The sequence below is a fragment of the Solea senegalensis genome, linkage group LG17, assembly GCF_019176455.1.
Source record: "Solea senegalensis isolate Sse05_10M linkage group LG17, IFAPA_SoseM_1, whole genome shotgun sequence".
NCBI classification, from domain to species: Eukaryota; Metazoa; Chordata; class Actinopteri; order Pleuronectiformes; family Soleidae; genus Solea; species Solea senegalensis.
This window is the reverse complement of record NC_058037.1, coordinates 3,371,620-3,396,059: the sequence shown is the minus strand read 5'-3', so window position 1 is coordinate 3,396,059 and position 24,440 is coordinate 3,371,620. Positions and strand designations below refer to the sequence as shown.

The following is a 24,440-nucleotide window of genomic DNA, read 5'->3' as shown; positions in this document are numbered from 1 at the left end:
TGAACTGCTATGGTGCTTCATCCTTATGGTAATTTGACCAAAGCATGTCACTGACATTTCATTAGGACACCAGGGAACTAGTTTAACTTGGAGAAATAGGGTATAATATGGGACCTTTAAGTGTACTTCTGTTGTTTTTTAACATTTGAATGTAGTTTTTTGTTGTTATTAATTAAAAGCTACAGGTTTGGCTAAAATAAGCCTTGAGCATTGATTTGAGAAATGTTTGTCGTATTTATGTCGTATATGAGCTATTTTATGAATTTATTTCTATATGACAAACAAACCTCATTAATTCGTTCACTAAGTGAACTCCCTCATGCTTGACTCTTACAGTGAACAGAATTCCACTCATTTATTGTAAATAATATAAATGAATGACATTATTAAGTTAGAAATAATGATTAAATTATAAAATATATTAATAACAAAGTTATTATTATTGTCTGTGACACATGTTTGAATAAATGTCTCTGTGGTGAAAGAAGTCGATTCAAAGCTAAGAATCAAAGAGGCTGAGAAACTAGTTACTATTTGCTAAGAAGCTAGCTGCTAGTTGGAGTGAGCCTCTCACAACAGTGTTGTTAAACACATTCATTAAAATATGTGACCTTAATTCATTCAAAGGGCGTTTATATCAATGTAATTATACATATATATATATTGACGTGTGTGTGACCTGCAGGTCTTGAAATATCTTCCTTTTTTTAACCTTTGACCTCGAGAACAAGTCGAGGTGAATGGATAGTCTTTTTTACACTTTTCTAGAGGATTAAACTGTTTTCTCTGTATTTTAATATAAAAGTAGAGTCAATAAAAGTCAATTTTTAGTTGGAATGAAACGAAAATCTGTGTATTTTTGGTGTTTTTTGGCAGTAGACGTCCTAAACGTTGCATCACTGCCTCTTCTCTTCTCTCCATTCCAGATCTTGTCCCTTGTTTAACCCAGAAACAAAAAAATTAAATCATGATCCTTCTTAATGTATGTCTGTTGATGGTTTAGACTTTAATTCAGCAACTTGTGACCAGATGAGAGGCGTCGGGATCTTCATGGAGTGGAGAAACCTCATGGAAACCACTTCCAGAAGTCCAAGGTTAAGTTAAGTACATGTTTACATGCTTTTGAGGAAAATAAAAATTTTCTGGAGTTTTGAGCTGAATATCACAACACAAGTGAAAAACAAAGTGAGTGAATGATGTGAAGAGCTTCACCACACCGTTCATCACTGAGAACATGTCGTGTTGTGTAACAGCCGTGGTTCAGAGTGTTCCGTGTTTCTGAGCGAGTTTTTGCTGTTTTTGAGAAGAAAACAGCGCTGAAATGTTGTCACTGAGCATTTCTACAAACCACAGAAACACGTGTGTCACATCGTAACATCGTCTGCATAAAAACACAACACGACTAATGACAACGTTTGTTTTTTGCTTTTTTTTCCAGTCGTCGTCGTCTTAGTCGAGGTAAGAAGAAATCGAGTCGAAAGAAATGTGTTTTTAGTCGACGGCGGAAGATGTGGAGGCTTTCAGCTGTCCGGATGTCGATGGGGAGGTCGTTCCACCATTTGGGAGCGAGGACAGTGAACAGTCTTGAGTTCTGCGAGTGCCTCTGCGATCCTCTCAGTGTGGGCGCAGCGAGCCGATTTGCCGATGCTGAGCGGAGTGGGCGGGCTGGGGTGTAGGTTTTGATCATGTCCTGGATGTAGGCTGGACCGGATCCGTTTGTAGCATGGAACGCAAGCACTAGAGTCTTGAAGCGGATGCAAGCAGCTACAGGAAGCCAGTGAAGGGAGCGGAGGAGCGGTGTAGTGTGGGAGAACTTTGGTAAGTTGAAGACCAGTCGAGCTGCTGCATTCTGGATGAGTTGCAGAGGTCGTATGGCACACGCTGGGAGACCAGCCAGGAGGGAGTTGCAGTAATCCAAGCGTGCAACATGTATCTGCAAGATCGAGCTGTTGCAGCAATGTTGGCAGTGAGGGAGAGATGGTGTGATCAAGTGTCACACCCAGGTTCCTTGAGGTATGAGAAGGTATGAAAGTTACCACAGAGTTGTCGAGGGTGATGGTTAGGTCTGTGGTGGGAGAGCCCTTTCCTGGGAGAAAAAGAAACTCAGTCTTGTCGAGATTGAGTTTCAGGTGATGGTCAGACATCCACTGAGAGATGTCGGTCAGACAAGCGGTGATCCGTTCTGCTACATGTGTGTCGGAGCTGGGAAAAGAGAGAATGAGTTGGGTGTCATCGGCGTAGCTGTGATAGGAAAAACCATGAGAGAGAATAACAGAACCAAGAGAGTTGGTGTACAGAGAGAAGAGGAGAGGGCCCAAGACAGAACCCTGAGGGACCCCAGTAGTTAGAGAACAGACACAGATCCTCTCCAGGTTACTCTGTATGTTCGGTTTTGAAGATAGGACGAGAGTAGGGTAAGTGCAGAGCCTGAGACACCTAGTTCTTGAAGGGAGGAAGTTAGGATCTGGTGGAGAGAGAGCCGCAGGGGTGGCTGTGTTGGAGGGTGTTATCCAAGTCTCAGTGAGAGCAAGGAAGTCCAGGCATTGCTCAGAAGCAAAGCCAGAGATGAACTCAGTCTTGCGTAGTTCACTCAGTCTTGCGTCGTAGACACCTTAGTAGTCCTGTGAGATACCCAGAAAGTCCAAATGCACACTGACTCTCAGTCCTGACTTTAATCTCTAATCTCATATTTCTGACTCTAATCTCAGAGTTCTAAAGTCTCTGGTTAAAGTGACCTGGGGGGTATTCCATCAACGTAGCTAAGAATTGCTAGACTTAGGTGTAAACTTGAAGCTTGACTAAGCTCCACTTCCCAATCTAGCTCCAAGTCGTTCCATCAAGTGAAATCAGCTGGCTCCACCTGACACTTAGTCAAGCCTCAACTTGTGCACGCCCACAGGGAAAATAAAAGTTGCCTTGCCTACATTTTTGATAATAATAGGCTACATTTAATCAAAGTATTTTACATGACTCATCACATTTATCATACAATTGATGGTGGATTATTACATGAAGAAATGCAATGTTGGTTATCATTCTATAGGAAATAATCATATGACACATCTATTGATTGTAAAAAAGTTATTATTTATCTAGAATCATTTTAGCAAATCAAGCAATTCAATGGAGACGAGGACCCCTATTACAGTAAGTGAATGCAGGTGACAGCAAATCAATCATCTATCTCCTATCAATCGGAGGCCCTAACCCTTGTTACATCAAAACAATGATGATCTCTTTAAATTTCCTTTTATATTTTTTTGCTAATTAGTTTAATTTTGTATTTATTTGTGTCTTATTGTTTATTATATTTTATTTTGGTGATAATGTTCTTTAATGTACTTAGAGATAATATCTAATTATTAGTATAAATCATTTCTTTAATACATTTTATTATATATTTTATGTTTTACATATAATTTTATCATTCCATGACAGTTGTGTGTCTCTGTTTCTGTCTATTGGACATTCTTTGATCACAGATGGTGCTAAGCTTCACTTTTAGCCTGCTACAGACCAGGTTTGCCCGGCAGCATAAGTTACCATGGTTACATGGCTGGCATTCACATTAGCCACCTTGGTGGAACAGGGTTGAGGCTCAGATTGATGGAATGGAAACCTGAGCCACAGTTATGGCTTAGCCATGGTTGAGGCTTAGCCAGAGTCATAGTTTCCATGGTTACTGAGTTGGGGCTAATCTCAGCCTCTTTGATGGAACCGAACTCTCACTCATATTAGCCAGACTTGGCCATTTAAGCTTGGCTTTGCCTTTAGCCTGCTTGATGGAATACCCCCCAGCTCACTAAATTAGCCTTATTTGAATGAGTTTTGACACCTGGAATACAGTACATGTCATTTAACACACAGAGCCACGCCACCCCCCAACTATGACATAATAAAACATTTGTCTATTTTCCATTAAACAAAGTTTAAACCGTTAAACTTTGCTCGATTCAGTTTGGTATCAGTCATTTCAAAATCAAGTTTTTTGTTTTTTTTTCAAGAGTCCAGGACTAACGTTCAAACACACAGAGGAGCTGACGTTTTAACCTCACAATTACGTTCTAAATTATCATTTTTGAGTGATATTTTCATGTCGATGGTTTATAAAAAGAAAAATGATCAAATTTTGACAGCGGAAAACCTCGGACTTTTGAGAAAATAAAAGCACATTCTGAATATTTGACATGAAGTATAATCAGCTCTACTCGTCTAATCTCATTCTATGTTTGAAAATGTAACACTTTTCACAATTTTATTTAATTACTTCAGCTTTAAGATAAAAAAATTTTTTTTGAGTAGGAAAACAAAGCTCAGTTTCACATGAGTTATTATGGTATATTATATAACACTTGTGTTCACTCTGTGGCTTTGACTCTTTAACTGTTTCAGACTGAGCAATTATACTTTACAACAGTTTAAGTCATTACAGTTTCAACTGTTTCATTACACTGCAAAAAACTACCTCGTACAAACAGAAACACAATATTCTTAAATGTTTTGGTTTTTAAAAAAAGAAGAAGAATCTGTCAGTGAGTTTAGGGAATCTAACTTGGTTAGAAATAATTAAAACTGCAGCCACTTCTACACTGTAAAGTTCTTTAAAACAAGGGAAACATTAAAGAAATGTTCACTTAAAATGAGTCTGAATTTTTTTGTTTTCTTTAATACTCAGTGAAACTAACCCCAAACTTAATGACTATTAATTAAAGCTTACAGTAAGCTGTAATATTTGATTAAGACAAGACAATTAGGACAAATTATTTTGTCTTTTTAGGCCAAAACATAATGAGAACTTGCCCAGAAATTACACGCTAATTTTACTCTCTTGAAATTCGTTGACTTATTTTATATATTTCTATGTATACTTTTTAAATTCATATTATTTATTTATAATAATAAGATTACAACTTTATTCTTGAAAGACTACGACTTTATTCTTGAAAGATTACGACTTTATTCTTGAAAGACTGCGACTTTATTCTTGAAAGATTTCGACTTTATCCTCAAAAGACTACGACTTTATTCTTGAAAGATTACGACTTTATCCTCGAAAGACTACGACTTTATTCTTGAAAGATTACGACTTTATCCTCAAAAGACTACAACTTTATTCTTGAAAGATCACAATTATTTTCTCATAATATTATGACTTTATTCTTGATAGATTACAACTGTATTCTCGATAGATTGCAACTTTATTCTCAAAAGATTATGACTACTCTTATAACTTTACAACTTTTTTCTTCATATATCTTTAACGTAAATTTTTCCAACGGTTTTGTTTTTACAGTGATGTTTTTTGAGACAAAAAGGAAGATGTCACATGTGTCACACTGTAATTCTGCTGGATGTGGGTGGGATGTGCGTCGTGGTGGTTGAGTGACACGTCGGTCATAAAGTGTCTGATTCCAGCGACGCCCTTCCAGCCCACACATGATTATCGTCTTCATCTCCCTCTGCGATAATTAACCGACAAATATGCAAACAAGAAACATATAAGCGTGTGTGGGAGTGGTCACAATCATCTACGATTCATTTAGTTTATGGGATGTTTGTGGGTTTGGTTACGATTGGTGTTTGGAATTCAATGTTTAGCTTAAATTCCTGTAAAAATCAGTTAAATGGTTTGGTTTAACTCTCAAAAACTCATCAGATTACGACTTTATTCTCGAAAGATTACGACTTCACTCTCAAGCAATTACTACTTTATTCTCGAAAGATTGCGACTTTATTCTCGAAAGATTACGACTTTATTCTCGAAAGATTGTGACTTTATTGTCATAAGATTACAACTTTATACTTGACTTTACTTTCAATAGATTACGACTTTATTCTTGAAAGATTACGACTTTATTCTTGAAAGATTACGACTTTATTCTTGAAAGATTACGACTTGATTCTTGAAAGATTACGATGATGTGCCGCGTCAGTATTGAACGCAGTATTAAGTCTTTTTGTGTCGTCATGACGACCAGCCGCCGCCGCCGACTGTCTGCTCAAATCAAAGCTCAGAGTTCAGAAACGCAGATTAAATCTCCTCTGAGAGATTAGTCGATAGTCCTGGTGCATTGATTTTGATTCTCTGGACACAGACACAGTGTACGAGGCTCAGGAGACGATGATCTGTTAGTAGAATCTCGCGTGTTCATTATTGGAGTTATTAGAGTGTCGTCTGTTACGAGTCCATCTGCATTTTCATTATCGTCGTTAAGACGACTCCGGACTCTGCGAGGGAAAACTTGACTCAGCAGATTTTGTGCTGTTTCACACTCACACACCCATGCACCCGACGACCTGTGACACAGCGAAAATAAACACTGCTGTCTGCTCATAATCACTGTGTTTGGTGACTGAGTGAATGCGACCACATATTCACCCTCATCCGCCCCCGGCTCGTCCTCTCAGAGGATTTCAGTCTCTGCTGAAACTCTCCAGCAGTTTCCGTCGTCTGGCAGCGACTCAGTGAATGAATGTTTCCTGAAGTGACGTCAACAACACAGAGCTCACAGCGTCTCACACAACTGTCCTCCGTCTTCTTTAGAGGACACGAAGTTTGCTGGAAACCTTTACGACACAGTCACAGTTTAGAGCTGAGGACAAAGTCTGACTAAGACAGACAGAGTTTACATGTGGAGGACGTAGGTGGCGCTGTATCTCTCTATAAGCTGATAACAGTGAGGTGGACAGTGATGGACAGTGAGGTGGACAGTGAGATGGACAGTAAGGTGGACAGTGATGGACAGTGAGGTGGACGGTTCTGTAAGTCTTGTACCTGCTGTTCATGTTAGTGGTGAGACAAAGCAGATGGACATGTCTCTTGTGGTCGTCACGTTATCTGAAGAAAGACGCCGCCATGGTCGTATGATGTCCACAGTCCTGCAGATTATACTTCAGGGTCAAAGATTAGGGAGGACATTTTGGACAAGTCAGACTGTGTTAACATGCAGGATTAATCAGACTATGAATGACATGATCCAGGTATGTTAGTCCGACTAAGACAAGCTCCATTTTAGTCGGACTAACGTGTTTACGTAACTCTGTGTGATCAGTACTTTAAGTGTTTCTTCTCACAGGATCTGAGCCATGAGACGACGGAAACTACAGTAAGATGTTGTAAGGACTTTCAGCTCTGACTCATTTACCTCAGACCATGACTCAGCTGCTTTACAGGCAGAGAGAGAGAGAGAGAGGGGAGCAGGACGAGGAGCCGGCAGACTTTTCCATGACTCGTCAATCTGAGAAGACATATTTCTGCCATGTCAGAGCAGCAAACAGCAGAGCAGCTCCGGCTGTCAGCGGTGATCCACGGCTCATACTTGGTCTCTGACCTAAAGGAAGATTTTTCCATGTGAGATCTGATGGTGGGTTTTATCGCCCCCTCATGTCTCCTCGCACGACTGTGGAAACTTTGGTTTAACAAAGAAAAAAAAAAAATGTTACTATGGTGGAATGTCATGAAAGGAAAATGTGTTTGGGACAAATTTTGTTTGTGGCCACTAGACAAAAACATTTAATCTGCAGGATACATTTCACTGCGTTACATTAAAGGCATAGTCAGGATTTTTAGGTGCAACTCAGAAGTTGGAGCTGGGAGTTCCCCGTGTTTCAGTTGAGAAGTTGGAAACACAAAAGTACATGGGAACATGTTTCACGTCTTTAACAGACTTTTCCAACAGGAAACTCAAGTTTGTAAACCACACCAAAGCCCATAGAGAAAATCAGTGATTTTAACATCACATCACACAGGAGTTGTTGATCCGCTGCTGCCTCCATCACTAAGTTCTAATGTCTTATTTTATGAAATCCTTTGTTCAGATTTAACTCAGTGACACAAAGTGACCACATGAGGCAGCAGTAGACCAGCATCTCCTGTGTCCACCACAAGCTAAAATCACTGATTTTCTTTATTATTGACTTTGGCGTGGGAGAGTGAGTGGTCTACAAATCAGTCAGTTTAAGTTTACGATATCTTTAAGAACATGTTCACGTCTTTGTCTCACTGTCAGACAGACTTTTCCTACAAGAAACTAATGTTTGTAAACCACTCACTCTCCCACCACACGAGGCAGCAGTAGACCAGCTGCTCCTGTGTCCCCGTGAGCTAAAATCACTGATTTTCTCTATGGGCTTTGGTGTGGGAGAGTGAGTGAGTTTACAAAGCCTTCATTTCACAGACAGAAATAACGGTCAAATGGCAGATTGAAGAAGATATCGTTGACTCAAGCCAGTGGACGTTTACTAGTGTGTCTCAGGCTGGTTCTTGGTCAGTTTACCTCATACAGTCACACTTAAAAAAGTGATCTTGTAAAGGTGTCCTCATTTCTGCGCTCATGCTCCAACAGTCAGAGACCCTCTCTCCCGCTGTCTTACGTCACACGACATTCAATCATTTCCCACAAAGTGAGTCCACTTCATAAATCACGGCGAGCGTCTCCGCATAGTCAGACTCGTGTCTTCTGCATCTCTTTTCTTTGGAGCAGGCGTTTTTACGTCAACATCTGCCGCCACATGTCAGAACCATTGATCTCAAACAGTCTCAGAAGATGAGACTCTCCGCAGCCGTACAAGAGCTCCCCAGAAATCATAAAAAATGTTTCATGTACCGGGTGGGGTAGCATGCTTTACATCACAGTGATGTACAAAAGCAGCCGCAGTAATACGCTGCTCTGTTGTGGTTACAGTCTCTGCGGTGGTGGTGCACTAAGTTTCAGGATATCAGCCAAGTTCTTTCTTCTTTGACTCAAACATCAGTTTTCAGTCTGTCTGAACTGATTCACACAAAGTGCTTTTACACACAGGAAACACTGAGAATCGGCTCTTTAGTGAGTGCAAAGCAGCCAGAAACACCAACAACACATCCTGTTCTTTCATGGCTCACTGGAGGTTCCCACCGTGACCGAGAAAACATCTTCAGCCAATTACATGAACGTATGTCGTCTTACACTAAAACACACGCGGAGGCTGAAGCCGTTCAGATCCAGGGGGTTTCTCTAAGTTTAGGATCCTTCATGAATCCAGCAGGTCCTTTGGAGACGGAGAACCAGACCTTCCCAGTGTTCAAGGAACGGGCTAACAAGTATACGTCACTGTGTCATTGTATTTAGCATTAGACGTTAGCTGCTACTGATCCAGATGCTGTTGCATTGGCTTTTAATTTATTAGCAGCTACCACAGCATCTGTGTTTGATGTTAGCAGCTAGTGTAGCCAGAAAAAAAACATAGCACTGGCATTTTAATGTTAGCAGCTAATGTAGCAAGACATTGTGGCATCTCTGTTTGACATTAGCAACTATTACCTAAGTATTGGCTTTTAATGCTAGCAGCTAGTGTAGCATCTACATTTGATGTTAGCAGCTACAGTATTGTAGTGAGACTCTGTGGCACCTGTGTTTGACGTTAGCAGCTACTACCTTAGCACTAGCATTTAATGCTAGCAGCTAGTATAGCAACTCCATTTGACATCAACAGCTAATGTAACATCTACATTTGAGGTTAGCAGCTAGTGTAGCCAGAAAAACAGCATTGGCATTTAATGTTAGCAGCTAGTGCAGCATCTGGATTTGAGGTTAGCAGCTAGTGTAGCCAGCATTGGCATTTAATCTTGGAAGCTACTCTAGCGAGACTCTGTGGCACCTGTGTTTGACATTAGCAGGTACCATAGCCAGATGCTCTGGCATTGGATTTTAAATTGTTAGCTACTATAGCATCTGTGTTTGATGTTAGCAGCTAGTGTAGCCAGAAAAACATAGCACTGGCATTTTAATGTTAGTAGCAACCATAGCATCTGCATTTGATTTTAACAGCTAGTGTAGCAAGACTGTGGCATCTCTTTGACGTTAGCAGCTACTACCTTAGCATTGGCATATAATGTTAGCAACTAGTGTAGCATCTGCATTTGACGTCAGCAGCTAGTGTGGCCAAAAAAAACTAGCACAGGCAATTTAATGTTAGCAGCTACTGTAGCAAGACTGTGGCATCTCTGTTTGACATTTGCAGCTACTAGCTTAGCAGTGGCATGTAATGTTAGCAGCTAGTGGAGCATCTGCATTTGACGGTAGCCACTAGTGTGGGCAGATGCTAAAAATGCTAACTAATGTCAGCTAACAAACATGGGAATTGCAGCTAGAATATTAATATGAAACTTAAATGACATTGAAGTGTTTTGCTTTTATTTTGACGTTCTCCGCCATCGCACAGGAAACCGCTAGTATCGTCGGATGTGAATGTATTTCATGTAAATTAAACTACCACAGACAAACAGATCACACGGCAGATTAAAAGATGTTAGAGCTTCATGTGCTTTCTCACTTCATATTTATTGAGGCTTTCAGTGAGAGCGCCCCCCAGAGGCTCGCTCAGTGCCTCACACGATCACACTGTAAAAACCCTGCACTGTCCCTTTAATGCTGTGTGAATGCTGGGTGTGGCGCTGCTTTCCTTCTGATGCATGTTGTCGTGCAGCCAACGGCGCTCAGGCCAAAAGCTTATTGATTGTGACAGGTTTGTATTTTATTTCAGAATAATGATGATGAATCGTTGTTAGTTTATTTATTATTTTTTTATTGTGACGTTTTGACGCTCACATCATTTGATTGATTAAAGTTGGTGGTGTTTTGGACCTTCTTCTTCACCGTCGTTTAAACGCAGGTGTGTGACCCCCGCGCCGCCGTCTCATCACCGTCGTAAACACAAATCTGTCGGGCTTGTGTAACGAGTTTCTTTGACCTTTGACCTCATCCTCTGTGGCCGTTGATTTATGGAGCTCTGCCTTAAAGCTGCAAAGTCAAGTCGGCCGTAAAACTGCAGCTCGGCCTGCAGACGAAACCATGCGAAGACTTGGATTCTTTTTATTCTTTAACATATTCATGATATTATAAAAGGTTTATTCTGTGCTGACTGAGCTGTGAGCGCCCTCCTGTGGCAATAACCAGCCTGAATCATGGAGATTCATCGTGTTTTCCATTTATAGGCGGAACTCGGTATTTCCATATTCTGAAATGTCTGCCATCGTACAAACGCTGCTATTTTCACTGTTAATTTCACAGTAAATCAGTTGTACACGTAGTAGTTTAATTTCAACAGTACAAAATGTCACATTCAGGTCTTTATCTCACTGTTAGACAGACTCGTAACAGGAAACTGAGGTTTGTAAACCACTCACTCTCCCACACCAAACTCCAGAGAGAAAATCAGTGATTTTAACATCACAGCACACAAGAGTTGTTGATCCACTCCATCACTAAGTTCACGCGTCTTATTTTGTAATTTCAGTTTTGTTCAGATTTACCCCAGTGACACAAAGTGACCACACGAGGCAGCAGTAGACCAGCAGCTCCTGTGTCCTCTCTCTGGGGACACAGGAGATCTAACAGTGAGATAAAAGCAGGGAACACGTGCTCTCAAGCCTCCGTGTCTCAGCAGCAGCAGCAGCAGGGGGCGCTCATACACACACTTTAGACACGTTAAAGTTTTATCCTCTCACATTAAACCCGAACGTCTCTGAATGTCACTGTGAATCAGCGTCAGCTGTTTGACATCGACAGACTAGAATATACAGTCAGCATCGCTCGTCCTACTTGTGTGAAACCTTCACTGATTCCATATTTCCCTCATTAACGTGCGGCGGCTCCATCTGCCTCCCATTAACAGTGGCAGCCAGAGCGACTCGGCCTATTTCCGAGTGCAGCCAGAGCGACTCGTCGTATTCTGACTGCAGCTCATGTGAAAAGCGTCTATAAAAAGTTTCCTCTTGTTACCTTTATGTCATGGAAAGTTGTCCTCTCACAGATGCTCAGGCCAGGGTTCCTCTCCGATTCTCCTTCCCTGAAGCAACCCTGCCACCTGCTGGTGCAACTGGGAACAGCGGAGGAGGATGGAAAATTTCACCTGTGTGATTAAAATTAATAAATATACAATTAGATTTGATTTTACAAGGCATTCTTCGTCATTTTCCACTTGATATGTAACATATTGAGCAGATAATGTATATATGTATATGTTGTTTTTGGTCTCATTTTGTGCTCTTGTGTAATAAAATCTATGTCAGTTTAAGTTTACGACATGTTTCATGTCTTTATCTCACTGATATCAGACAGACTCGTAACAGGAAACTGAGGTTTGTAAACCAAATCCTTCATTTGATTTTACCTCAGTGACACAAAGTGACCACACGAGGCAGCAGTAGACCAGCAGCTCCTGTGTCCCTGCAGCTAAAATCACTGGTTTTCTCTATGGGCTTTGGTGTGGGAGAGTGAGTGGTTAACTTAGTTGCATCAATACACATGTGTAACTTTAACCTAACAGCTTCTTACCTCACATCTGACGACTGACCAGAGCCTCAGAGATGAGGTTGTGCTTCATCATCAGGACCAGGCTTGAGACTTTGCTGAGTCATGGTCAGAGGAAACAAAGACATGATGTGACAAGCTTGTGAGGAAGAGTCTAATCAGAGACAAAGTGAAAACATGTGTGTGAGTGGGTGATTCTGATGATGACCTCTGACCTTCTGGAAACCCTTTGTTTTAATAATATTTGGTTTGTTAGACGTGAAATGTAATGAATCCATTTCCTCCGCTAACAATAACGTGCTCTGGAATTCATTATCGGGACGTTTTTATGCTCCGTCTAGTGGAAAGGGAACTTGGCTGGTAACCAGAGGGTGGGTGGTTCGAATCCCTATGACAGGGTTTCTCAGTCCTGGTCCTGGTCTTGTGGACTTAGTGTCCTGCATGCTTTAGATGTTTCCTGCTCCAACACAGCTGACTCACATGGTCAGAGCTGCTGCGTGAGTGGAGGTTTGAGTCCATAAAGACTCACCTGCTCGTCACCTCCTCCACATGTGGGCCCACATCAGCTCTGCTAACCTCATACCTGCAGCCTCTTTGAAGCGACCCCATTGCATCGCGTCGTTAATGTTTACGCCCGCGTGACTTTGACTGTCGGGGGGATTTATCGCACTCCTGCTCCGTGAGGCAGCAGAACCTGTTTGGGGCGCTCAGATTTATGGGAGGCCTTCGTGCTCCCACTCATGTTCTCCAACGCTTCCCCCGGTCACGGTCGCGGCCTGATTAAAGCGACTCTGCCAAAGCCAGTTTATGCTCGCAGAGTGAATATTTCCATTGATTGTGTGCAGTTTCACCCTCCGTCATTAATCTGATGAGGTCAGGGGAAAGCTGCAGGGCTGCTGCTGATTTCCGTCACAGCTGGTTTTCCACCAGTGGGGTCAGGACCTCTTCATGGATCAAAGGATGGATTCAAGATGCATTTCCAAAAAAAATGATATTTATATTTATTTTCTGGTCTTTGTTAGAAACCAACTTCAGCTTTAGTTGCTTCAACATCAGCTGCCAAATCTCCAAAACCAACAATGTGTGTATATGTGTGTGTGTGTATATATATATATACATATATATATACTCACTTGATGCTGACAGTGTGTTCTATGTCATTAAATTGACACAACATTGCTGTATTATGAGGTACTGACACAGCGCCCCCTGCTGCCTGAAACACTTGGGCTTACTCTCTGACAATGTGGCCAGAGAAACATCTCTCACTGTCACTCACAGACTTTTCCAAACCACTCACTCTTCCACACCAAACCCCATAGAGAAAATCGGTTTTAGCTGGCGGGGATAACAGGAGCTGCTGGTCTACTGCTGCCTCGTGTGGTCACTTTGTGTCACTGCGGTGAATCTGAATGAAAGATTTTATATGCCGAATTGACAAAATAGGACATTTGAACTTAGTGATGGAGGCAGCAGTGGATCAACATCTCCTGTGTGCTGTGATGTTAAAATCACTGATTTTCTCTATGGGCTTTGGTGTGGGAGAGTGAGTGGTTTACTAACTTCAGTTTCCTGTTGGAGAAGTTTGTTTAACAGTGAGATAACGACGTGAATATGTTCTTAAGATATCGCAGACTGAACATGAAAGCGGTTGGAAATAAATGAGTGAATTAATGTAACATAGGTCATAAATGTCTTCCTTACGTGCTCCGAGTTTCAGCGGCGAAGATGTACATCCTCTCCGGCAGGGGGCAGTGCTCAGTTCATCTTCCCCCGTCTTTTGCTGTCGGAGGAAACTCAGCTGCAGTCGAAATGACAACGTTACGACCGTTTACCTGCGATGATTTGTTTAAATTCAACAACATGTGAGTGGCGTCGCTTTGTTTTTATAGTCCAATGTTCATTTCACGTCACTGTTGCGATGTCTGCCGTTTGTGTGTCCGTTATTTTGTACGTAGTCGGTGTTTTTTGTGGCACGGAGGCGTTAGCATGCTAGCTAGTAGCGTCACAAAGCTGCGACTATGCGTTCAAAACAACGTGGTATTTAGCGAGTTTTGCGTCTTCTGTTAAAGATCGGCACACATATAATCTATAACAGTATATGTAGTGTAAAAGTGTTGCCTTTTACAGTCGTCTATTGCACTTTAATTGTATTTTCTTAGAGAAATAGTGGGCTTTGTTTGGTTACAGCTATGCCGAATATGAATATAACCACAAATGAATGAAGATATGAATAAACAAACTTTTAGAATTTAGTAATAATATAATATCATCTACGTATAACCTTAAAACCGTCAATTATTTAGTGGAGTTTTGCTTTTGAAAGATGGCTTCAGAACTGGGGTATGATTGTTGTTGTTTTTGTCCAACAGAAACCTGGATCCTCTGACAGAAACAGTATCCTTCATTTTCACACCTTTTTAATTGTTGTTATTGTCAGTTTTAATGAAGCTGACACACACTGACCTTCACGTGTTTATTTGTCTGACTTTTCATCCTGTCATTTAAAAATATCCACATTACTAAGGTTATTTGAGTGTGAAAACATCCTGCTGTTCAGTGTTTTCTTTAAACGTTGACCTTCAGTATGGAATCCCGTTCTACCTTCAGTACTTGGCTCATTGGCCAGAGTACTTCATTGTAGCAGAGGCTCCTGGTGGTGAACTCATGGGCTACAGTGAGTTTTTTAAGCTTTTAATATTCATGGGGATTTGTGCAGCCTGAACATCACATATTATATTTGGATTTATTACAATAATATTCCATTAACTGGTTTTTCACCAAACTACATTACACAGGATTTTGGTCTACATCCACAGAATTAAAGCCATTGTTTGTGCACACATACGTTTATTCTTTATCGCATATATTCACTTATATTCCTGAACATTTTTATACTTGAATGTTATTCTTCCTTTGACCTGTTTTATAGTATTTTTTGTCATTTTGATTCCTCTGTGTGTCTTGTACATGCAGCTGAATTGAAAACAAAGTTGACTTCTAATTACTTGGGCTCCTCACAAACAAACAAGAATGTACCTACTTTGACATTGAGACTAAAAGCCAACATTTTCCAAGTAACTCTTTTACAAATGCGTGAAAGTTGAGGATTGAGTGTTTTTTTTTTAATAATTAAAACCAGTTTCTGTGATTTTTCGGCTGTGAATATTTTCTGGTTTCTTTGCTCCGTAAAACAAAGAAATCATTAAAACTGAATCATTCGTTCGTGGACAAAAACAAAAACATTTTCAGGACCAAACATCAATTAATTATCCATTGATCTATTAACATAATCTTTGGTTGCTGCCTTAAATTAAATCCAACCCCTGCTTCAAGTTACTTGCTGATACATGAACCACAGTCCTCGGGTTATCATTTATTAATATCATTATTATTATTGTTAATAACTTGATAATACATGTTGGTTTGTTTCACCTGCAGTCATGGGGAAGGCGGAGGGATCCGTGGCTCGCGAGGAGTGGCACGGTCACGTCACCGCTCTCTCCGTCGCTCCAGAGTTCAGACGACTCGGCCTCGCCGCCAAACTCATGGAGATGCTGGAGGAGATTTCAGAGAGGTTTGTACGGAACGGTCACCACGACGACGACCACTTACAAAGCTGTGGATGAAAAGAACCCAAAACAAACAGCCCGAATGCTCACATTTTAAACAAAAGTAATATCGTAAGAGTCACAGAACGGTTTTGATGTTTGAGTTTTATTTTTCCGACTAAGTTGCAGAAGTTCTGTGAAAACACTGTGACAGAAATCAACAGCTAACGCGACGCCGTCATTGGACTTTGCAGGAAAGGCGGTTTCTTCGTGGATCTGTTTGTGCGAGTGTCGAACCAGGTGGCGGTGAACATGTACAAGCGCCTGGGCTACAGCGTCTACAGGACGGTCATCGAGTATTACTCTGCGAGCAACGGAGAGCCAGATGAAGACGCGTACGGTAAGACGAGAGACCTCTGCTGCCCCGTGTGGTTACAGATGCATCACGATCACGGAACACTGTTAAATGACGTAAATATATAGATTGACGTTTAGAAAGGATATGCTTTGAATTACAAATGTGGTCTGTTTTAACATTTTTATTATTAAACTTTGACAAAAGAAGTCTGTTTGCATCGGAGCTGACCATGTGTGTGTTCACCTCAAACTCCACCAGAGGATGGCGCTGTTCCCTTGGATTTACTTTGTCTTTTCTCTCTCTGTGCGCAGACATGAGGAAAGCTCTGTCCAGGGACACCGAGAAGAAGTCCATCATCCCGCTGCCACATCCTGTCAGACCTGAGGACATCGAATAACAGTGGAGTGTGGCTCTCTGACGCAGCATCATCATCATCATCATCACTCACACACATCTGTGTGTGTGTGTGTGTGTGTGAGAGATAGGGCTGTCACTTTTTTAATTTACGGTGGAGAAAAGATCAAATTCCAACAAGTTTGAATTATAAAAACACACTTTAGAAATGCAGCAGTGTCTGGAGTAATTACTGTCGGGTCCAGCAGAGGGCGCTGTGAGCACAGCTGGGCCTTGGATCCACTTTAGAACCGGGGTCAAGTTCTTAAATATAATGAACTTGACATGGTCAGGAGGACAGACATTCATCAGCAGACAGACTGTTCTGTCACACGCTCAGAGAGCCACCGTTTGTACAAATGTTCATTTTCTTTAAATCCTGTAAATTATGAATCGAGCCGAAACACGAGCGGCCATTTTGAAGAGACGAGTGTGTGTATGAAAGAAAACGTGGAATAAAAGGAAGTGTAGAAAAATGAATGTTTAATCTGAGCGATGAGTCTAATCTTTGTCGTCTACACTGCTCCTGCTTTCCTCCTGCTCCTCTTTCTTCTTCTCCTCCTGCTCCTCTTTCTTCTTCTCCTCCTCACTGTCACTCCCGCTGCTGCTGCTGCTGCTGCTGCTGCTGCTGCTGCCGGTGTCATCGCGGTCGTCGTGCGTGTTTCCCCGCTCCATTTCTGTCGCCATGTTTCCATTGGACTCGTTATGTGGCGGCTTTTCAGGAGCAGCCTCTGGTTCCTCAGAGGACGAGGGCGGCGACCTCGTCGTCTCCATCGGTTCTTCAGCCTCTGGATCGTTCTCTGGATCGTTCTGGTTCCCTGGAACGTCGGCGTCCTCCTGCTTTTTCTTCCACATGCGGGCCATGGCCAGCAGCTTGAGGTTGGGCTGGTTGGCGGCGTCTTCGGGGAAGATGTAGTCGAAGTATTCCTCCCATCCTGCGTCCGACTGGAGGGAGTCAGAGCAAATGATGAGGATTTAGGATTTACTCAGTCACCGTAAAATCTCACTCGACGGAACAAAATCTGAATCAAAAATGTCACGACTACAGAAGAAGATCAAAGGTCAACGTTCTCACCCCGTCCTCGGCCGTCAGCTTCCTCCTCTTCTTCACCTTCTCGGGCAGCAGCTTCCTCACCCTCTCTCGCGAGGCGTCGGAACCGAACTCCCTCTCGAACTCCCTCCAGGACTCGAGCAGCATCAGCCGCTCCTCCTTCTCCTCGCAGCTCCTCATGCTCTTGTTGGCCTCCTCGTAGATCTGGCGACACTTGTGCAGCCGCTCGCCGCTCTCGATGGACAGCTCAAACTTGGCGAAGCTGATCCAGACCTGCGCGAGACCAGGATTCAGTTCAGCTCGTCACAATCAGACAGAAAGTTAAAAAAAAAGTGGAGCGAATCGCTGACCTTGACGTGCTGCGTCCGCTGCAGCAGACGCTTGTAAAGGTTCCTCGTGTTTCCAAACTCTTCCTGCTCGATCTCAAAGTCGATGTAGGATTTCCACAGAACCTGAAGATGAAACCGTGTCCAGATTGTTCTTTTAGACGCAGAACACGTTAACTCTCGACATCACACTCATGCAGAAACGACTGTGCTCACTTCTGCAATGCAGAGTTCCAACTATTATTCATTCATTCATTGTTTTCTAGTTTTTCCTGTTTTTTCCAGAGTCAGCATTTAAAACAACTGTTTTTCTAGTTTTTTTTTTTTTAATGGCTGTAAATGCTGAGTCAGCATTTTACAACTACTCTTAAATGTTAAAGAAAAACGCCAGCATTCAATATGTGTCAATGCCGATGCACCATTCCCAAATATGATAATGATCATTTTAAGTGCTGACTCAATTTAAAAAAAGAAGGTAATTTAAAAATGCTGACTCCGCATTTATAGCCAATAAAAAGAGGAAAAGTGTTGTTGAGTCAGCATTTTCAACTCTTGTATTCTTATTACAGACTGTAAATGCTGACTCAGCAATTACGACTACCATGTTCCTTTTTCCTTGCTGTCGTACGCTCCGTGTCAAACGTTGACCCATGTACGCGGTGGTAAACCGCTAATCCCCCACTCACCTCAGGCATGTCGAGGCGCGGTTGTCCGATGGCGAGTTCAAAGATGGCGCGCGCCCGGTCCACGTCCCCCAGGATGGTCTCCAGCTCGGCAAACTTGATCCAGGTGGAGCAGTTCTCCGGCGTGAATTCCAGGTACTTCTCGTAGAGTTTCCTGCAGCGGTCGAACTCTCGCAGCTGCAGCTCCAGCTCGATGTAGCCTTTCAGCAGCTTGTTCTTCGGACATTTGCCGATCGCCGTCCCCTGAAGACGGAGACACAAGGTTGTCCATTTAATCTTTAACATGTAGTTTGTTTGCTGACGTTTTTACATCAATATTTTATCATAATAGTGACTATCTAAACCAGCGTTTAAGTATGGGTTAGATATGTAATGTAATCCACAGATGGGACACGAAAATGGGTCAAAAAATAAAGTTTATGAGTATATGTTTTTAAAATCATGCCAGAAATTAAGCTTAAATTCATTTAACAAACGTCTCTTGGAGATTTAATCATTTGCCAATAAAAAAATGACGTCAGATGTAAAGTGTAAAGTTGTAAAGTGTAAGGTTTGCGCTATATTACGAGAAAAATCTTGTGATTTGGGTCACAAACGTTTTGATCCTGACAGAGAAAGTTTGCTTTACACAGCAAAATTCGCTTCACGAGGCATCAATAAAAGTCAGAAAATCAAGAACTGACTGCATCATATTGAAGTAAGTTTTTGTTCCATGTGTTTACTTTAAAGTTCCACACACAAATTTAACATATGTACAATTTACGTTTCAATTTGGAGGGGGCGAGCTTGTTTGGTTGGGTTTTGGTAGATGTGTGTGTGAGTAGTTAAAAGTTAAAAAAAAAAAAAGTCTACATAAGAACGAAAAAGAGGAAATAATTGGTCAGTAAACATGATTTGCAGCAGTGTTGAATCTCACCATGATCTTTCGGGCTCCTTGCAGATTCTTCTGTCGGATCTCAAACTGAGCATAAAGCAGCCAGATCTTAGCGAACGTGAACTGAAAGAAAAATAGATTTATTTGTTTACAACCTCAACATTTTTCCACATTAATAATATTGTTTTATATCACATCAAATAAACAAAGAGCCAGGAGGTAAAATTGCCTTTTTATGAGGGATGAGGTCCAGACAGGCTTTGTACACCTGCCTCGTTCTCTCAGGGTCCTGACAACCAAAACAAAACAGGTACAGGTAAGTTACAACGGGGTTTTCACAGAAAGTAGAAAATATTAACATTTAAGAAGCTGAAAAATGACAAAATCTAGAAAATATTCACATTTAAGAAGCTGAAAAATGACAGAAACTAGAAATATTCACATTTAAACTGAAAAATGACAGTAACTAGAAAATATTCACATTTAAGAAGCTGAAAAATGACAGAAACATTTAGAAAAAAATGACAGAAACTAGAAATATTCACATTTAAGAAGCTGAAAAATGACAGAAACTAGAAAATATTCACATTTAAGAAGCTGAAAAATGACAAAATCTAGAAAATATTCACATTTAAGCTGAAAATGACAGAAACTAGAAATATTCACATTTAAGAAGCTGAAAAATGACAGTAACTAGAAAATATTCACATTTAAGAAGCTGAAAAATGACAGAAACTAGAAATATTCACATTTGAAACTAGAAATATTCACATTTAAGAAGCTGAAAAATGACAGAAACTAGAAATATTCATTTAAGAAGCTGAAAAAATGACAGAAACTAGAAATATTCACATTTAAGAAGCTGAAAATGACAGTAACTAGAAATATTCACATTTAAGAAGCTGAAAAATAGACAAAATCTAGAAAATATTCACATTTAAGAAGCTGAAAAATAACAGAAACTAGAAATATTCACATTTAAAGCTGAAAAATGACAGTAACTAGAAAATATTCACATTTAAGAAGCTGAAAAATGACAGAAACTAGAAATATTCACATTTAAGAAGCTGAAAAATGACAGAAACTAGAAATATTCACATTAAGAAGCTGAAAAATGACAGAAACTAGAAATATTCACATTTAAGAAGCTGAAAAATGACAGAAACTAGAAATATTCACATTTAAGAAGCTGAAAAATGACAGAAACTAGAAAACATTTCACATTTACTTTACAAACTGAGTTGTATTCTAAACTGTGAGACATTCTCTGATGACTGACCTTGACCTCCAGCTCCTCGTACAGAGCGTAGTTGATCCACAGGTAGATGTATCGTCTCCAGTGTCTCTTCTCCTGGATCGGGGGCATGTTGGCGATGGCTCTCTCGTAAACCTCCCTCACCGTGTCGGGGTCGGCGTCGCTCTCCACCAGGCGCAGGTAGTCGAACCACGCGTCGTAGTTGTGTGGGTTCGCCTGGACACAAAAATCACGAGGTTTAGTTTCCTGACACAACTTCATCACTGTGTTTCTATGTTTATGAAGGTTCATACCTTGACTTCCTCTTCATACTGGAACCTCCGTTTGCTGACGATGACGTCCTCGATGCCTCGTCGGTCTCCAAACTTTTTCTCAAACATGGTGTAGTTTTTAAAAAGCTCCTGTGCCTCGTGTTTGGGGATTCTGTCCAGGGCATATTTATAGATCACCCGAACACGTTCAAACTGTAACGGGAAGGGAAAGTAAAACACAATTCTTATCACACTAACATAGAAAAAAAACCCTGCACACTGTCAATAAACAGATAAATACAAAACTCTGGAACCTCCTTCTGTGTCTCCTCAAACTTGGCAAAGGCCACAAAGAGGTTTTCTTCCACGTATTCCTCTCCGAAGAACTCCACCGCCCTCTCGAACACCTTCCTGCTGTGAGCGACGTAGCCGTGCTTGTCCTCGAAACGAGCGTATTTGATCCAGTTCTTGACTTCAGGGTGAACCATGACAAGTGCAACGGAGTCAAAGAAAAACAAAGCATCACTGCAGTTAAAGCTGTACGACAAGATAAACCTAATGAAACCATAACCAGGTTAGGTCCACGGTATCTTCAGAATGTGTTTCACGTCTTTATCTCACTGTGAGAAGAGACCTTTCCAACAGGAAACTGAACTTTGTAAACCACTCACTCTCTCACACCAAAGCCCATAGAGAAAATCAGGGATTTTAACATCACACACACAGGAGGTGTTGATCCACCGTTGCCTCCATCACTAAGTTCAAATGTCTGATTTTGTAAATTCAGCATTTTAAATCCTTCATTTAGATTCACCTCAGTGACACAAAGTGACCACATGAGGCAGCAGTAGACCAGCAGCTCTTGTGTCCCCGTGAGCTAAAATCACTGATTTTCTCTATGGGCTTTGGTGTGGGAGAGTGAGTGGTAGATAAAGACATGAACGTGTTCTTAAAACATATCTTAGACTTAAAGTGACATAGATTTTTATAAGTTTGCTTGTGTTTCAGGCTGGTTCTCAGCAGCAGGGGGCACTCACAGCACAGTCAGCGCTGACTATGTTTCAGTAACTCATCCACAAAATGTGAAATATCACTTTAAAAAGTCCAAAAACATTGTATGAAATTTGATCCCTATTTCATGTGGCCTTTTTTGTTATGAATCATTTTTTGGGGGGGTTATGAGATCATTTTGCTGATTTTTAAAACTGGATTAAACTGAACAACTGCGACGGGTTTGCTTCCAATCAAGCTCTGATCTGATAATTCAGAAAACAGTAAATACTCTGCTGGAGTTACAAGATGCAAAAAAGCCCCGACTTTTTCATCACAGTAAATGCTGTCGTTTTTGAGTGGTTTAATAAAAAAGGATATATCGCTCATAGATGGTGCGAGCTTTGTCCACCTCCTTGTAACGCAGCTCAAAGTTGATGTAAGAGTGCCAGGCCTGCTCTTCAGGCTCCCACTCCATCCAGCGCTCAAACACCAGCCTGCAGCCGGCCACGTTCCCCAGCATCTCCTCCATGTAGGTGTACTTGTACCTGTCGGAACGACACACACACACACACACACACACACACAGTCAGAACTCCCAGTTGTCACAAACAAAAACACAACGGGGAGTTCTTCACAGTTTCGTACCAGAACTGGTTGACACGTGGCAGGATGGTGATGGCTCTGTCCCAGATGTTTCGGGCGTGGTTCACCTGCCGACTCTTCATCTCCATCTCGGCGTATTTCAGCCACAGGGTGATGTTGCGGTGGTCGACGTCCAGCGCTCGCTCGTAAATGGAACGAGCTCTGAAATGACGGGAGGCAGACCCGACAGTAAATACAGGCGTCAAACTCGCGGACCACATGCAATTTATGATCCATACGCCCTTTTTCCAAGGTCAAATTCAAGCACTTTTCAGGTTATTTTTAATGCTTTTCCAGCATCTAGCAGCTGTGGTGAGCAAATATGAGCACATACATAGTCATATACACCTTTTAATCACAACAGAAGTGACAGTATTATGCTGTAAACAACCAAGTATTGTGTATTATATATAGTCACAGTCACAAGCGACGCCCAGTAAATAAAAGGATTTTACCTCTGGATCTCCTTCAGACTTTCTTCCCATTGTGCGTATTTAATCCAGTTACTGATGACCGTGCGGTTTTTTCTTATGTTGTCCTCAAAACTCTGCACAAGAAAACACGTGGACCATTTTCGCACACAACAAAGTTTAAAAGTTCGAGAAAGAATAATTAAAAACGATGAAATATCCCAGAACAGTGGACACTTTAGTGTCTGTGAGAATTTACCTTCCTCTTCCTCAGTTTGTAATCGTTCAGCTCCTCCTGATCGGTGATCTTCTGTTTCGGAGGCGGCGGCAGAAGTTCAAGCTCCCTCTCTTTGGCTTCTCTCAGCAGCTGCTCAGCTGTGATCTGAACCTCTGCAGGAGCTTTGTTCTTCACCTGAAAACACCGCACGTCAGTGATGACGACAGAGACAAGTTAACACGTAAGGCTGCGACTCAACGCTATTTTTTACTGTCAATTATTCTGTGGATTATTTTCTCCATTCATTATCAGTTAGCGGAGGGTTTCGCAGACCTGGAAATGACGATGTTCTCAAATGTACCCACACCACCAAAAGTACAACTACTTCAGTTTGAGTACTTAACAATCCTGATACAGCATTTGCCTCACTTTCACTGTAATCAAAATAAGACACTATTGCTGCAGTTTAAACATGTACAGTCTCCTCTAAGTTTATTTTTATGTAAAACATTTGAATTTGACAAAAAAAAGATTCACAAAAGACGAGAAATCAGTATTTCAGTTTTTATTTCCAGGCATTAGAATTAAGTAATTTTAGGATTTGGACATCATTTCTTTCCTCTCTACACTTTGTTTTTTGGAGTTTGTTTATTTCTCACAATTCTGAGCGTGTTTTGCTTCCTTTCTGTCAGCGTGTTATGTTCTTATGTTCAAAATAAAACCATCAGTCATTCAATTGTGAAGAAAGAAACACTCATTAGGAATTGTAGACGTGTTTCATAATAAACACGTGTACTATGAAATTTGAAACACAGTCATCGTCGCTGTGAGTAAATGTTTGCTGCGTTCAACTTTTACCGCTGTTTGTTAGCATTAGCTTAGCACACGTCACGACCCTGCTCTCGTGTTCGTGCCGTTTTTCGCGTCATTTACCTTCGCCACCTTCGGTATCCGCTGTTTCCCTGCAGCGGTGGACGCCATCGTGACCGTGGGCTCAACAAAAAAGACCGAAAGATTCACACAAAACACGGAGAAAACCCGCGTAAACCGCGCGTTTTTGTAGAGTTTCCTCAACGTTTCAGGCTTCACCAGCGACGGCCGCCATTACAGTACCCAGAAGGCATTGCGCGGCAGGTCTTCCGCGTC

The 24,440-nt window shown here is 41.4% G+C and overlaps 2 protein-coding genes across 2 annotated transcripts; one reads left to right on the top strand and one right to left on the bottom strand.

Annotated features, from left to right (window-relative positions):
• The first annotated feature begins 14,051 nt into the window (after nt 1–14,051).
• Nucleotides 14,052–17,079, top strand: naa20 (N-alpha-acetyltransferase 20, NatB catalytic subunit). The gene is made up of 6 exons (XM_044049447.1): nt 14,052–14,155; nt 14,663–14,687; nt 14,877–14,967; nt 15,732–15,867; nt 16,096–16,241; nt 16,511–17,079. Exons 1-6 carry the CDS (start codon nt 14,103–14,105, stop codon nt 16,594–16,596), a joined length of 537 nt encoding a protein of 178 aa, XP_043905382.1. The 5' UTR covers nt 14,052–14,102; the 3' UTR covers nt 16,597–17,079.
• Nucleotides 16,366–24,408, bottom strand: crnkl1 (crooked neck pre-mRNA splicing factor 1). Its single transcript, XM_044049446.1, has 14 exons — nt 24,228–24,408; nt 23,337–23,489; nt 23,123–23,214; nt 22,671–22,829; nt 22,404–22,570; nt 21,347–21,525; nt 21,075–21,245; nt 20,806–20,997; nt 19,756–19,815; nt 19,569–19,649; nt 18,656–18,895; nt 17,994–18,095; nt 17,668–17,916; nt 16,366–17,537 (listed from the first exon to the last, which is right to left on the bottom strand). The coding sequence occupies exons 1-14, from the start codon at nt 24,273–24,275 to the stop codon at nt 17,094–17,096; spliced, it is 2,337 nt and encodes a 778-aa protein (XP_043905381.1). The 5' UTR covers nt 24,276–24,408; the 3' UTR covers nt 16,366–17,093.
• Nucleotides 24,409–24,440: the final 32 nt, after the last annotated feature.

What these genes read in the sequence shown, in the direction of transcription:
- naa20 (XM_044049447.1), top strand. Translation starts at nt 14,103, where the DNA reads ATGACAACGTTACGACCGTTTACCTGCGATGATTTGTTTAAATTCAAC. An exon ending in TGGATCCTCTGACAGAAACA is followed by an intron (nt 14,688 to 14,876) that starts GTATCCTTCATT and finishes GTTGACCTTCAG; the next exon opens with TATGGAATCCCGTTCTACCT. An exon ending in CTGGAGGAGATTTCAGAGAG is followed by an intron (nt 15,868 to 16,095) that starts GTTTGTACGGAA and finishes TGGACTTTGCAG; the next exon opens with GAAAGGCGGTTTCTTCGTGG.
- crnkl1 (XM_044049446.1), bottom strand. Translation starts at nt 24,275, where the DNA reads ATGGCGTCCACCGCTGCAGGGAAACAGCGGATACCGAAGGTGGCGAAG. An exon ending in ACGAGGAGCTGGAGGTCAAG is followed by an intron (nt 19,816 to 20,805) that starts GTCAGTCATCAG and finishes TTTGGTTGTCAG; the next exon opens with GACCCTGAGAGAACGAGGCA. An exon ending in ACCTCATCCCTCATAAAAAG is followed by an intron (nt 19,650 to 19,755) that starts GCAATTTTACCT and finishes TTTTTCTTTCAG; the next exon opens with TTCACGTTCGCTAAGATCTG.